Here is a 16,233-nt window from a genome sequence, read left to right on the forward strand (position 1 = left end):
CAACACTACCAGGAATGCGACCAACTAAAGACACTGCTCCTTACTGAGGGTAAACATGCCTCTCTTGGCAAATGCTTATCGGGCCCCTACTCTGTGCGTGGTACGGTCACACTTAAGATCTACGTAAAAGCAACAGGGATCTTCTAAACTTTGGTTTACATCACCAACGTATTTCTGAAAAGTAAAGCACATGTAGATTTTTTTTAGAGGCTGTCACATAGAGGCTCTACTTTTTACAGAATGCTAAATGAGGATAGTCTTTAAATTCTTTAAATGCATTGGGGGGGCCTTTATTCAAAGACTTAGCAACACCAATTTTTCCTGTCATAAAATAGTGTGGCTTACATTATGGTATAGAAATACGACAGAACACTCGGACAGCCCCAGGTGGAGGCCATACACTTCTGACTCCAGCAAAGAAGTGTACATTTGGTGAGGCAGCGAGTTGCTGAAAAATTAAGTTTTAATTTTTGTTTTTCAAAGAGATACGTGTGTGTGTCTACACACATAGGAAATATCTGGAAGGACTTTGTAGTACGTTGTCACCAGTGGTCACCCTCGGGTGCATGACATTAGAGGCAAAGGGGGTAATAGGAGACTCACGTCTTAGTTTGGTCTATTTCTGTTATTATTTAAATGCTTGTAAGTAACAGGTATGTTCTATATTTATAATAATAATAATTTAAAAAAACGAATGCAAAAACAAGGCAGTGTGATGGAGTGGAAGGAAATGGCCTAGCTGTCAGATCTGGGGCCTCATCCTAGACTGGCCAAAAAATGATGCGACCCTGAACACACGCCCTCCTCCTGCCGAGCCTCGCTTGGCATCTGTGGTGAAGCAGGTGGGACCAGACCCTGTTGAGGTCCCTCCCAGCATTGGGGACTGTGACTCTCCAAGTAAGGTTTCCTGGGGCTGGTTTTCGGGGACCAAGCTTGAGCTCTGGAATTGTGCTTTCCTGCTAAACTGGAAGGAACAAGCCAGGAAATGCTCTTCCCCAGCCCATGGGAGGTGGGGAGGCATCTAACACTCTGATAAGGAGCTGCATCCATTATTTACACAGGAGGCCATCCCACAGACATTTCAGCTTGAATAATTCAGGGTGTCCAAGAAAGGTTTTCGTGTAAACATCAGACACTCTCCACCCTACGGGATTCCTCCCCTGATCCCTGCGCAGGCCAAACACTCCCCATGGCCACTTGGTCCCCTTCATCATACCTCAATGGGCTGCCATTTACCCAGGACGAACACATGCAGCATGTTCACATCCGGGTCCTTGTGGAAGATGTTGGGCTTGGCGTGGTGCTGGAAGTGGCGATGGTTCCACCAGTTGGCAGAAGCACCCTGTCGGGGGAGGAACAGGGGTGAGCAGTGCAGTCCTCGGTGCACAGGAAGGGGATCCACGACAGGCCCAGCTCAGGACCAGTTCCTAGCAGGTCCAATATTCAGGGCTGACTTCTCCATTATACACAGGGCCTCGGGCCCCTGAGAGTCAGAATGCAGCCCTGCCGGTGCCGAGTCCAGAGTGCTGGGCAGCCCCTTGGCCAGGACTTCCGTATGGAGCCAGGTCACTCCCCACCTCCAGGCCTATTTTCCTGATCATAAGACAGTGCTGGGGATGGACGGAAAGGCACGTGCTTCAGCATGTGTGGTGGAGTCTCAGCTCTCTGCCAACACCGGGCGTGAGGCTCCGCCCCCCTCATCCTCTGCTGGTCTCCTGTTTGCGTGTGTTGCGCAGAGGGGAACACTTCTGTTTTGGGAACAGTAAGAAGTGGTCCCTACCATATGACCCAGCACTCTGCCCCTACGTGTGTACCCAAGAGAAATGAAAACAGAGCCACACGAAGACTTGTACACAAACGTTCCAGCAGCATTATTTAAAATAACCAAAAAAGCGGAAACAACCCAAAGGTCCATCAACTGATGAATGGATAAATACAATATGGCAGATCCATACAATGGAATATGTTTGGCCATGCCATAAGAAAGTGTGAAATACTGACACGTGCTACAACGTGGATGAACCTGGAAAACACGATGCTAAGTGAAAGAAGCCAGCCACAAAGGATTCCATTTATATGAAATGTCCAGCACAGGGAAATCCACAGACAGAAAGATGAGTGGTTACCTAGTGCTAGGGTTGGGATGAGGGGGTTGGGAGGTGATAGCTAAGTGGTGTGGGGTTTCTTTTTGGGGTGATCAAGATGTTCCAACACTGATTGTGATAGTGATTGCACACATTTGGGACTATACTACAAGTCATTGGTTTGTACACTTTATTTTTGCCTTGCCTCGCAGCGTGTGGGATCTTAGTTCCCTGACCAGAGATGGAACCCATGCCCCCTGCAGTGGAAGTGCAGAGTTTTAACCACCGGACTGCCAGGAATTCCCTGGTTTGTACACTTTAAAGGCACAAATTGTATAGCATGTGAATAATATCAAGAAAGCTTTAAAAAAAAAAAAAAATGAGCACCACAAGTGGTCCCTGCTCTCAGATGGCCCACAGAGTAGCTGGCAAGAGACAGCCCAGCAGCCAGACATGCCACTGCACTGAGAGGTGACAGCTGAGTCACACGACGCCCAGAAGGCTTGGCGGAGCTTCATAAACAATCACCAACAGAGCTTCCTGGTTCTAACGGGTAAATATAAAATTATGATTCTAGGGACTTCCCTGGCAGTCCAGTGGTTAGGACTCTGAGCTTTCACTACCAAGGACCTGGGTTCAATCCTGGTCAGGGAACTAAGATCCCACAAGCTGTGCGGCACAGCCAATAAAAATAATAATAATAAAATTACAATTCTAGCAGACAAGAAGCATTGCATGAGTATTTCTTTCAAGGCCACAAATTTCTGTCTCACCAGCTCCAGCTCTGGGCACATTCTGAAGGCATGTCCCTCTACAAAGTCACCCAGTGACGCAAAGAAGGAAACAAGACTCCTCTGACTCTTCAGCATGAGGACTTCACTGGTGAACTGTTGCTGGATCAATCAATGCTTTGGCCAAGGGTCTGGCCATCTATAAAAAGGCCTAACTGGGAAAACAAATATTTTACTTGGAAGATGTTTTGGTACAGACAGTCTCTGGACCCTAATGGCCATGGGCAGGAAGAGCTCTGAGCAGCTGTGGCCTTTGCAATGACCTCAGGCCCCTGTAAGCAGGAGGGCCTCAAAACCCAACAGGGCAAAAAAAAAAAAAAGTCAGCGAATGAGAGCTTAGAGGATTAAGAAATCAGATGACACATTGGCCTTTCTAGACAAAAGGAACCAAATTCCTGGGAAGAGCGCAAGGGAGTCCCTGGCACAAAGAAATCAAGGGGCAAGGCATGTACGTACGCACGATGTTTACAACACACCAAGAGATGTTTGATGAATAACTGGAGGAAAGACAGGCTATGAGCACCACGGGGATGAGAGGAGGCAAGGTGGGGCCATCCCCAAACTTGGCATCGGCTGTAACGACAAAACTTTTTTTTTTTTTGCGGTACGCGGGCCTCTCACTGCTCTGGCCTCTCCCGTTGCGGAGCACAGGCTCCGGACGCGCAGACTCAGTGGCCGTGGCTCACGGGCCCAGCCGCTCCGCAGCACGTGGGATCCTCCCGGACCGGGGCACGAACCCGCGTCCCCTGCATCGGCAGGCGGACTCCCAACCACTGCGTCACCAGGGAAGCCCAACAAAACATTTTTTGATGGTGCTATTCTCTGCTGTGATTCTTCTCCATCCTTCTTCACTAGGCTCAACCCTCCGTATCCTTCCTGGGCACTGGGAAGCCCTGCCTGCTCTGGAACAGTGACTCAGTGCTGTGCTCTCGGAACGTGGTGCCGATGTTGCCTGCCCTGGGGATGAAGTGGGGACGGAGGCGAGTCCTTGTCTAGCGAGGGAGAGTAGGGTATCACTCCACACTGGGGTGGGCTGACGGAGCTGGAAAAGTTTCGGGAGGCCACTCAGAAGGCCTGCCCTTGGGCAGCAGGCTGGGCAGGAGCAGGCCGGCCAGAGTGAGGGTCCCTTTTCTGACAGAGGGAAGAGCCTAGGTGAAGGCCTTGGGGGAAGGGGAGCGTGGAATGTTCCAGAAGCCAAAAGAAGGCCCCCTCAGTTGGGCTAGCAGTGCTGAGCAGAGCCATAGCAGACCCTGAGGCAAACTCATCAACAATATTTCTAAAAATCTACGCTTTTGCTCATCCCATTTTCAATTGAGAGAACTGCCAAGTTTGACAAGTTCTCTCAACTAAGTGACAGTCTTAAATAATTTTTTTTAATATTTATTTATTTATTTGGCTGTGCCGGGATCTCAGTTGCGGCATGTGGGATCTAGTTCCCTGACCAGGGATCAAAGCCGGGCCCCCTGCGTTGGGAGTGCGGAGTCTTAACCACTGGACCACCAGGAAAGTCTCTTAAATAATTATAAAACCTTTTTTTTTTTTTAATTAACTAATTTATTTTTTGGCTGCGTTGGGTCTTCGTTGCTGCGTGCGGGCTTTCTCTAGTTGCGGCAAGCGGGGGCTACTCTTCGTTGCGGTGCGCAGGATTCTCATTGCGGTGGCTTCTCTTGTTGTGGAGCACAGGCTCTAGGTGCGTGGGCTTCAGTAGTTGCGGCACGTGGGCTCAGTAGTTGTGGCACACGGGCTTAGTTGCCCAGCGGCATGTGGGATCTTCCCGGACCAGGGCTCGAACCCGTGTTCCCTGCACTGGCAGCTGGATTCTTAACCACTGTGCCACTGGGGAAGTTCCTTAAACAATTTTTAATTAACTTAAATTGTAAAATAATAATAAATTCGGTTTCAGTATAAATAATCAATTTAAACTTCATATTAGGATTTTTAATATACCACCTTTCCAATTTTTAAGTAGTTTTCAAATATTTTAACGCTCTGGGAAAAAAAAATCAACCATTAGGATTTCCCTGGTAGCAGGGTGGTTGAGAATCTTTCTGCCAATGCAGGGGACACGGGTTCGATCCCTGGTCCCAGAAGATCCCACATGCCGCGGAGCAACTAAGCCCGTGCGCCACAACTACTGTGTCTGCGCTCTAGAGCCCACGAGCCACAACTACTGAGCCCATGTGCCAAAACTACTGAAGCTCGCACGCCTAGACCCCGTGCTCCGCAACAAGAGAAGCCACCGCAGTGAGAAGCCCGTGCACCGCAACGAAGAGTAGCCCTTGCTCGCCGCAACTAGAGAAAGCCCGCGCGCAGCAACGAAGACCCAACGCAGCCAAAAATAAATAAATTTATATTAAAAAAAAAATCTACCATCGAAAAAAGAACAACACGAATACATACGAACATGTATGTGAGGTACAAGTTGTCCTTTGGCTTCAGATTCCAATATGGCTCAACACAGTCCTGATCTTTATTTGAAATGTTGGTATTTTGCTCATTGTGGATTTTTTTGCATTAATTTTGCTTTTTTAAAAAAATATTGCATTAAAATGTTCCTTATCTCAATTCCTGACTCTTTTTGGTGTCCCCTTAAACTTTGTGCCCCTGGGACACACTTGTGTGCTCACTTGCCTCACCCTAGTTCCGGCCCTGGTGGCCCCAGATAAGGTTGTGCAAAGGCTGTGGGTTCCAAAGATTTCCATCTCCAGATGTAGAGTCTAGATGGCGCCAGGCCTGGTGGTTTGCATGTTATCTTCAGTGCAATGCCAAACAGAGATTCGACCTCTCAGAACTGTCTTTGTACAAGATCACCCTTGGGAAGAAACGTCCACCGGAAGTGACGTGGGCTGAGGAAAAGGGGGACTTGGGCGGTGGAGGGCTTGCCCGTGGAACCCTACAGCAGTGCAGGCTGACAGTAAGAAGCGGGTCCCAACATCTCGAAGCTTGCAGCACCCTGTTCAGTGCCCTCACTGTCTTGAGCTAAGACATCCAAATGGGCAGGGCACCTGAGGACCTCCCTGCAGCCAGCTCCGTGCTGTCCCAACAAAGGGACCAGAGGAACAGCTGGACCTACAAGGCTTGTCTGCAGCTGTGTGGCCACTGGGTGCCAGAGCGGTTCCATGAAAGCTGTGATGCTTCTTGCTCTGGGGCACTCCTGCCCAGCCACACCACTGGCCTGGACACAGCACGAAGGACACAGCTAGCAGCGGCTGGCAAGCCATCAGCAGAACCCAGGTCCCTGACCTCCTGTAGCCTCCCAACCTGAGTACCCTGTCACCCCAGAGTTTATAAGTCAACATTCTACATGGAGGCCAGTCTTCTGTCCTGACTGCATCTTCCGTCTGATCCAAGAGCTGTGTCCCAGGACCCTTCAAGGACCGAGAGACATCAGGCGGGAAAGGCCCTCCCACCCAGAGTCTGAAAACAGGACACAGTCCATCTTTGTTAAGTGTGTGGGGATAACATGGGTCCGGAGTGAAATGTTACTTTCAGCACCGAGGAGGGTTTTCTCCAACAGAAAAGGATATCAAATGAAACAAAGCGCTCAACTTTGTGAACATCCTTCACCCCTGAAATTCTGGAAAGAAACCAGGTTCTCAGACAGCTCCAGGCTCAGGTCCAGGCAAACTGCCTGCTGAGGAACTGGTTACTAGTTCAATGGTAGTTCACGCCCAACCAGATCCGCAGCCGGCAAGCCAGGAGCTGGATGGGGTCAGGTCGCAGGGAGAGATGATTAACCCGGACACGGAGCTCTTCCGAAGCCAGGGTGGGGAGAGATGGGGGTCTTTAGGACACAGCTTTTCTTAGGAAGCAGCTGAATGATGTGGAGGCAGGGCTGGGGTGGGGGATGAGATCTGTTTCCAAGTGAGAACTGGCAAGGACTTACTCCCGAAACCAAGGAGATAACGCCTATCACAGCAGCACAAGGTCGCTGGCAAGTTGAGCTCGCCTTTTTACAAACTTGCCGAGCTAGAAGGCTACTGCAGGTCTGCCTCCTGATCTGGAGGGTGGTGAGAAAACTACCTTCCCTTCTGAGTTTGAAACAACTCTTGCCCTTGGGCTCAGCGGATCAGTACACTGTTTGATTTCCCTTATCTAAAAAGACATATATGATGACAATATTCCCTTTTCATGCCCCCATATACTTCCAAAACATACTGGAGATGGCTTCTGATAAAGGACTCATCTATAACAGAATGGTTAAAGATAAAAGTGTAAATGACAGGTAGTGGGAGGGGAGGGTACATATAAGGAAGACGAAGATTAGGGACAGTTGCTGTTTCATGTTTTGCTTTCTGTTTCCCGGCATCCAAGGGTGTAAAAAAAGAGAAACACAATGTATCAGATAGCAAACATTACCTGATGGAGGGAAGCATACCAATCTATCAAGAGAGACTGCTTCTTCAGATGCAAACCATTCTATATAGAATGAATAAACAACAAAGTCCTACTGTGTAGCACAGGGAACTATATTCAATACCCATAATGGAAAAGAATATGAAAAAGAATGTATATATACGTATAACTGAATCACTTTGTTGTACAGTAGAAATTAACACAACATTGTAAAACAACTATACTTCAATAAAAGAATTTTAAAAGAGAGAGAGACTGCTTATTTACCGGCCCCAGACTGAAAGGAATTTATTAGTAAGTCCTTAGGTAAGGAACAAATATAATCAGCTAAGAAACATGTGCTTGTTTTTATAACTAGGACACTGGTTTTGCATGTCTAATGTGGTTAGGAGACAGGGCTTGGAAGTTCAGAGAAGTGGAGGGTTGGCAGGTCCTGCAGGTCAGCCGGGACACTGACCTGACAGTGGACCTGGTCTGAGTAAAGTGAGATGGTGCTACACCAACCGCTAACTGATAGAGGACAGATGCCCAGGGCGGCTGACATTTACCTTTAAGTGACCAATCATGAACTTGTGGGCTATGTGGTTCCACGTGGACTTCTTGTAAACAGAGAGGTGGCCGTAATCGTGTTGCAGCCATCCAGCTTGGGCCTGGGGAGAGAGGGCCATGGATGCTTTCCCAGCGTTGGCACCCAGGCACCAGGCCTCTGCCAGCTGGGGGAGTCAGGGGGCGGGGGCTTCGAGTGACAGGTGAGAGTGTCACGCCTCACCTGAGAGGTAGCAAGGATGAAGCCCGTAATGACGGTCGGGATCCAGCCGTTGCCAAAGTAAAAGATGGTGAACCAGGCGATGCTCTCCATGACGATGATGTGGGCCAGGTAGAGGAGGAAGAACAGGTGGTTGCTCTTGAACAGGTTCATGTCCTCAGCGGTCTTCCTCAGGGCCCGGAAGTCCTCAGTGATCTGGGACTGTTGAGCCAGAGCACCGGCAAGGAGTCAGCCTCCCAGCTGCTCCACAGGGGACCAAGCAACACACCTAAGCTCCCCAGGAGCCCGGCCGCCGTTCACTGCAACAGCTGCCGTCACCGCATACCTGCCTGAGCCTGGCACAGCCCTGGGACTATGTGTTGGTCCACAGCCAGTTCAGTGGCAGAGAAAGGACTTAACTCAAAAGCTTGCATTTTACACAGGAGCATTACTCAAAATAGGCAAAAGGTGGAAACAACCCCAATTCCATTGATGGATGAATGACTAAACACAATGTGGTCTATACATACACTGGAATATACAGTCTCCAAAAGGAAGAAAATTCTGACACATGCTACTCATGAACGAACCCTGAAGACATTAAGCTAAGTGAAATTAAGCCAGACACGAAAAGACAAGTACTTATGAGTCCTCTTATATGAGGTACCTAGACTAGGCAAATTCATCAATAGAAAGAATAGTGTTTACCAGGGGCCGGGGGGAGGGACAGATGGGTAGTTACTGTTTAATGGGGGCAGAATGTCAGTTTGGGGTGATGAAAGTTCTAGAGATGGGTGGTGGTGATGGCTGCATAACAGCGTGAATGTGCTCAAAGCCACTTAACTGTGCGCTTAAAATTGGTTAAAATGGGGAATTCCCTGGTAGTCTAGTGCTTAGGATTCTGCACTTTCACTGCGGAGGGCCTGTATTCAATCGCTGGCTGGAAAACTCAGATCCCCGCAAGCTGCCCAGTGTGGCCAAAATAAATTTTAAAAAAAAGTTAAAATGGTAAATTTTATGTTGTATCTATTTTACAACAATTTTTTAAAATACAAGGTTTATAGCAAATGTTTTCTTTTCTTTTTTAAAAAACACATTTATTTATTTATTTATTTGTCTGCGTGCGGGATCTTCGCTGCGGCACGCGGCATCTAGTTCCCTGACCAGGGATTGAACCCGGGCCCCCTGCATTGGGTGTGTGGAGTCTTAACCACTGCACCACCAGAGAAGTCTCACAACAATTTTTTTTTTAAAAAAAGCTTATTTTTCCACTACTTGACATGCACCACTTGTTCCGGACACTCTACCAGGCAGGAGAGGGCTGGGTGGGCACTGGGCATGTGGGGTCAGGGAGATGGAGGCAGAGTCAAGGGTGGCTCTGGGGAAAGGAGGGCATCGCTGGGACAAAGAGGGACGCTAGGAGGCAGGGGCAGGGCAGGAGGGGGAAGAACGGCCAGATACAAGGGCAGGGGGCTGGGCAAGAGGGAAAGACCCTGTGCCCAGCCTGGCACCGCTGAAGCCCCAGAGGTGGAGAGGCTGGGAATGAATTCCTCCAAGGTGAGGGCCAGCCCAGGCTGGCAGCAGGAGGGGGGCTCACCAGGGCCATCGGAGGCTCTGAGTCCTCCCTGACCCTAGGTGATGAGCAGCGGCTCCCCCTGGACTGGCATAAAGGCTCCTTTGCCCCACGCCCTGCACTCTCCTTCTTGGGGCGAGACCCCCTCCCCCCACAAACCCTCCCCTTCTTCCTTGTGAGGCCCGACTCACATTCTTGCTGTGGTCCTGGCTGGGCTCCTCAGGGGCCAGCTCGCCAATCAGCAGGGGCTTCATGAACTTGCGCACGAAATCAAGGTTGCGATGGAAGGCCAGGAAGACATCCTGGGGAGCAGGGGACAGGTGGTGAGTGGGAGACCCCGACCTCGGCCAGTGCCTCCACCCCAGGTAAGACAGGGCTCGCCAGCAGAAGCTCAGTCCCACTAGGACACCAGGACACCGAACGGGGCTGCAACCATCCGACCCCAAATGCTCTCTCAGCCTCATTCCGGCAGGTCCCTAAGTGCCCAATTCCAGTGGAGGTGTCCCTTCCGGCTCTGCCCTGATGAGGGGCCACTGAACTTGCCATGGGTGTTTACAAAACCACAGAGACGTGCGGCCTGCCGCTGGGCGAGTCACGAAAACGCGCCCCTGCAGGGCTACACGGCGCGGGCACTGGGTGGGGCACAGGCGGGAACCCGATTCTCCTCCAGCTGCTCCTGCTGCGTGGGCTGCCCGGGTTTCTGGCGAACTGCACCACCCACCACGTGGTGCACACGCCTATCAACAGAAAGAACAAGTCTGGAGCCTACCGCAAGCATGCAAAATGTGCTTAGATCATGTTAAACCAGAAACAAATGCAGAATTCTGTAAAACACATTTCTGGAGGGGTGGGGGGAGCTTTTTCATATTTTGAAAAGGTATGAAAATAATTGTGTAGATTATGAAAACTTTTTTATGTAGAACTCTCAACTGTTATGTGTTAAGGTGGTGGCATTATGCCTTGCTTGGTCTTAGTTTTTCCAAACTTTCTCTAACATTGATGTATTGCTTTTAAAAAAATTTAAAAATTAAGATTGTGCCTTTTAATCTTTTTTTTTCCAATTATAAAGTAATGTGCATAGTTTTGGCAAATTTAGAAAATGTACAGAAGAATAAAGAGGAAAATAAATACCACCCAGAGAGTGACCACCATTGCTAATATTTCAGGATTTTGTTTTCCAGTTTTTTTTTCTATACATGCTATGTAAATTAGATAAAACAAATACAGCATGTCCATTAGAGATGTGCTGACCATAGACCGCCACCACCCCCCCACCGCATGGGATACAATATGATGTTGCAGTGATAAACAATGTTCACCTAGCATCAAACCAAGCTTCAAGGTAAAACTCACATACTATTGTACGTCAACCATATTTCAATTAAAAAAAGTTTTTTTAAAAACAAGTCTTGAAACTTAGCTAGGAGAGAGGAACAAGTTGCATGATACCATGAGAAACAAGCAGAAAAATCAATGTGGTGGGGAAAAAAAAAGTGAGGGTGCACGTGTGTGTGTGCTGGGGGAGGGGTCCTAGATTAAAAGAGACAGAAAAAGATATAACAAAGGTTATAAAAACTGCAATGTTTGATTTGAAAGGCTCCCATTGGAGGACGGGGAACCCAGCAGTTATCCAAGACATTTTGGTGTTGAATGAGAGATTTTGGATATGGACAGGATATCTGATCATATTAAAGAATCACTATTGGGACTTCCCTGGTGGTGCAGTGGTTAAGAATCCGCCTGCCAATGCAGGGGACACGGTTCGAGCCCTGATCCAGGAAGACCCCACATGTCACGCAGCAACTAAGCCCGTGCGCCACAACTACTGAGCCTGTGCTCTAGAGCCCGCGAGCCACAACTGCCGAAGACCACACGCCTACAGCCCGTGCTCTGCATCAAGAGAAGCCACCGCAATGAGAAGCCCGTACACCGCAATGAAGAGTAGCCCCCGCTCGCCGCAACTGGAGAAAGCCTGCGCGCAGCAACGAAGACCCAACGCAGCCAAAAATAAATAAATAAATAAAATTTAAAAATAAATAAATAAGTTAAAAAAAGAATCACTATCAATTTTCTTAAATGTAACTAAGGTATTGTGATTATGTTAGAGAATGTCCCTATTCTTAGGAGAAGATGGTGAAGTGGCATAATGATGCAATTTATTTTCATATGATTTGGCAAAAGACAATGCACATATGCATAAAGAGGAATATAAATGTGGCAAAATGTTGGGATTAGTGAATCTTGGTTGAGGATATACAGGTGTTCGATTCTTTCAACATTTCTGTATGTTTGGAAATTTTCAAAATTTTTTTAAAAAGAGGAAGGAATGAGGAAGATGCTGACAACTCAAAAATGTGCTCAGGGCTTCCCTGGTGGCGCAGTGGTTAAGAATCCACCTGTCAATGCAGGGGACATGGGTTCGAGCCCTGGTCCGGGAAGATCCCACATGGCGCGGAGCAACTAAGCCCATGAGCCACAACTACTGAAACCCACACGCCTAGAGCCTGTGCTCTGCAACAAGAGAAGCCACCACAATGAGAAGCCCACGCACCGCAACAAAGAATAGGCCCTGCTTGCCGCAACTAGAGAAAGCCCGTGGGCAGCAACGAAGACCCAATGCAGCCAAAAATAAAATAAATAAATTTATTTTTTAAAATGTGCTCAGCCTCCCCCTCACCCCACCCCACCCCACCCCCCTGCCAAAGTATCTCACAAAATGGTAATTGCCAGTCTTCTCCCATTCCCTGGCATCAAGCCCTTTTGCCTGGTCTTTGTTCTATTTGTGTCTAGAACAGACTTACAAAGCAACGCTTTGTGCAGAGGAAAACTGGGCCCAGAGTCTTTTAAAAACGTCTGCGCCCCCCTTACTGAACAGAAAGGGATGGTAGCAGAGGATCAGAGCAAGTGTATCTTCAGAGGAGAGATGGGCTGCTATGCCAGGGGCCCTGAGCGGGCAGCAAGGAGCCTGGGGTCCACCCTGGGCCAGCTGCCACCCCCCGCCCCAGCCTCCGTCTCCTGTGCAAGGGAGGACCCTCCCAGCTCCAGTGTTCAAAGGCCCTGGGAAAGGGCCTACCAGGAGCTTCCAAAGCCAGGGCCCAGGCATTGGTGGTATGGCAGTGAGCACAGCTGCCTTCCAAAGTCAGAGCCGAAAAAGGCCCTTTCCTTGGTCCACCTAACATGACACCACCGCTTTTGAGAAACAAAGGGGACGTTCTTGGTAAGGCAGTTTCCTGAGGAACAACGGTTGATAATAAATAACGAAACAATCTCTACTCTTCACTGGGAGACAGACAGCCTGCAAGTGCATCACCTCTCCTCCAGCGCCCGCTGCCACCCACCAGGTCCAGGTCACTCCTCCAAGCCTCTGCCTGGGCTGAGGAACCTGGTGGAGAAGACTCCTGTCCTGACTGAGGCCACCCCTGGGTCAGTTCCAGAAGGCTCTTGAGTGGCCTCATCTCCCTGAGGCCAAGGGAGAGGAAGGGCCACGTGCCAGGTGGGGAGCCAGGAAAGTTGTCTGTTACCTCCCTGATGTCTCAAAGCCCCACTTTACAGATGAAGGCACTGGAGCCCAGGAAGCTGACACCCAAGTGGCAGAGTCAGGGTCAAATCCAGGTTCATCCGATCCAGGGACCACAACCCCACAGGCCTCACGCAGGTTTAGAAAGCCGAGCGCTATTCAATGATCTCATTGTCCATGGTAGATACAGCAGCTTTCTGAGCAGACCTGGTGGAAACCACGCTTGAACCCACCAAGCTGGTTTCTACACCGGGGCCTCTGGCTCTTCCTTCTGCTTGGAGCCCTGCTCCCTCAGCGTCCCGGGGCTGGCTCGTCCCAACCTACCACCCTATCTGAAAGAGCCACCCTCCAGCCTCACGCCTTCTGGGACATCACCCTGTTTTAACAGTTATCAAAACCACAAGCTATATTACATGCTCACTTCTTTATTGCCTGTTTCCCCAACTAGAATATAAGCTCCACTAAAAGGCCAAGCCTGTCTCGTTTGTTGTAATAACCCCAGTGCCAACAACGATGCCTAAGAGAGGCTCACAGCACCCCACAGCTGTGCACCCTCTCAGCCCAGGAAATTTTCCACTCTTCGGTCATTTTGCACAACCCGGCTTGTGCTTCTGGAACAACTTCACCTTCTCAGTGGCTGAGATTACACAGGTCAGCCACTGAGCCATGGGCTTTGTGTACATAACCCACGAATCTTTACCAAACTCTGTGAGGCAGGTCCTATTTTAGAGGTGAGAAAGGAGGCTGATGGAGGTGAAACGACCTGCCCACGGGTCACACTCCAGGTGCGCCTAACTCTAGACTTTTCTGCTGTTCATACAAAGGCCTCGACCAAAATGAGCTTCCTCCTCCTGAGGGCTGACCACTTTTTGTGTCTCCCCCTTGCAAGTGCCACAGATGTGCCTCACAAACTTGCAGCGGGTTCCCAAAAGTTAAAGCGTCTGGCTGGCACAAGGCAGGACAAGGGGCAAGGCAGGACACGGCCAATCCAAACGTTGACTTTGGAACAAGAATTGGAAGTAGGCTCTATCCTCATCCAACAGGGAGATTGGAGGCAAAGACATTCCAGGAAGAAGGCCGGGGACACAAGTAAAGGGGAGGGAGTGGCCTACAGTTCCAGCGGGGGCAGATGCACCCCCAGGAGGGTAGGTGTGCATGTTGGCTGCTGGGGAGGTCAGGCTGAGGAGGGCGGGACAGAACACCCACATTCTCAAATGCAAGACCTTCACCAGTTCCTGCTTCTGCCGTCGCCGGCTCCCATGCCAGCCTCTTCTGCATGAAGACATCCTCCCTGCCTGGTTCCCAGGCGCTGAACAGAACTCACAGCTCCTCCTGCACTGAGCATCAGGCGTCACGTCTTGTTTCTGGCTGTGTCCACCTTCTCTGCAGAGCAAGGCGAATCTCTAATCCAGCTTCCCACATCTGGGCACACGGCCAGGGACGGGGGAAGCGCAGGAGAAGCAAACTCAGGGCAGACAATGCTGCCGGCAGCAGCCCTGGGAACCAAGACTGTGGAGCACGGGGTTAGAGAGGGAGAAGCAGAGGAGGGACCCTACGCTCTCAGCTGAAAACAGGGATGCTAACTTCCTTTCCATGGTGGAGAGATGTGGGCAGGATGTCCCCTCCAAGGGAAAGCAGCGATGGCGGGGGGTGGGGGTGGGCGGCGTAGTGATCTGTGGCCAAAGGGCCCTTGGCGAGAGCGTCCCTGCTGATGCCAGGCACAGGCAGCCTGGGCATGAAGGGATTACAGCAAGGAAACACACCTCGATAAGCTGCCGAAGATACCAGGGATGCTGGGGCTCGGTACAGGGTCTTCTGGAGGCTGCAGGTAGCAGGAAGTCGACTGCTCCTACCAAGATCTAGCTGAGGGGCTGGGGCTGCCCTCCAGGCACAACCACAGGAGGCATTTCAGGTAAATGCCTTTTACCTTTGGCAAAAAGGAGGTCACCAAGGTTCCTCTGCTTCACGCTTGTTCTTTTCCCATTTACTGAACCCCCTACTGTATGTGTTAGGAACATGCACACATGTGCTCAGGAGGCTAAGGGTTCCACAGTAATGTCCGCTCCCACCTGCAGTGTTCTGAAGTTTAAAGAATGATCTCATCTACAGCCAATTTGAGCCTGATAATAACCTTCCCATTTCCTAGACCTGGAAAGTGAAGTTCAGGGTTAAGTGCCTTGCCTAGAATTCCTAAAGCTGGGACCCGAACCCAGGTCCTCTGCCTCTCAATACCTCGACCCTTCTGCCCTAAGGAGGCCAGAGATTCATTCCGTTTTCAACCTGTTGCCTTTTCCCAAGAACGGCATAGGAGCAAGTTAAAAGATGGAATGAATCCTGATCTCTTCTCACCCTCCCTGGGTTCCAAGAGGCGACCGATGCAGACAGGGCAAAAAAAAGTCACCGAGACGAGGGGGGCAGAGGTGGGGAAGCTGGTGCCTAGAGGCAGAGGGTCCACATTCAAGTCCCAGTTTGAAAGGAGAGAAGCAAATCCAGCAGATGCACTCACTATCTGTGAGTTATTCAGCTTTGTGCCCAGGGCCGGCTCGGAACCACAGAGACACTGGAATAAATGTGTGATGAGTCTTTGTTAGAGATGAAAAGTTCTGGGGAACTTTTCTAACTTTTCTAACTCTGTATATAACGGAATCACTTTGCTATACACTTGAAACTAACACAACATTGTAAATTAACTACACTTCAATTGAAAAACAGAAGAAAAAGTTCTGCAGTGGTGGGACTCTGCCCTGAAAGAGGAGAGACACCCCTGGGACCCAGGCGAGGCTCCCTTTGCCCACAGCAAGGCAAAGACCAGGGAAGTGCCAGAGGACCAGAGGGGAAGAAACCCAAGGTGTAAATAGGAAGGAAGGAGAGAGGAGGAGGGAAGGGGAGGGGGACTGGGAGGTCTCTGTGTTGGTAGATCCTGAGTTGAGGTCTGAGTGCTGCGGAGACAGCAAGGTGTTTAAACCCAAGGGAGCTACTCCCTACAGGGCTGATCGAAGCACTAAATGAGGTGATCCGTACCAATGTGCTTTGTGAGCTGTAAAAATTTAGTTTCATTTTTTATTCTTGCAGGGAGAAGGACCACATGACAATTGGCCTTACCCTTCACTAAGCCATCCTTCTGGGGAGGAGGCCGTCCTGACTTCTGAGGTCTTCTCTTCTTCAGT

General features: G+C 49.8%; 1 protein-coding gene across 2 annotated transcripts in view; it reads right to left on the reverse strand.

Moving 5' to 3' along the window:
* FADS2 (fatty acid desaturase 2) overlaps positions 1–16,233 on the reverse strand; it is a 61,032-nt gene that overhangs the window by 16,186 nt on the left and 28,613 nt on the right. For both annotated transcript variants that reach the window (XM_060103942.1, XM_060103943.1), the window contains exons 2-5: positions 9,741–9,851; positions 8,001–8,198; positions 7,780–7,881; positions 1,217–1,342 (exon numbers count right to left, since the gene is read on the reverse strand). In XM_060103942.1, coding sequence (XP_059959925.1) covers positions 1,217–1,342; positions 7,780–7,881; positions 8,001–8,198; positions 9,741–9,851 — 537 coding nt within the window. The remainder of the gene's footprint in view (positions 1–1,216; positions 1,343–7,779; positions 7,882–8,000; positions 8,199–9,740; positions 9,852–16,233) is intronic.

Source organism: Mesoplodon densirostris, chromosome 7 (assembly GCF_025265405.1).
Source record: "Mesoplodon densirostris isolate mMesDen1 chromosome 7, mMesDen1 primary haplotype, whole genome shotgun sequence".
Lineage (NCBI taxonomy): Eukaryota > Metazoa > Chordata > Mammalia > Artiodactyla > Ziphiidae > Mesoplodon > Mesoplodon densirostris.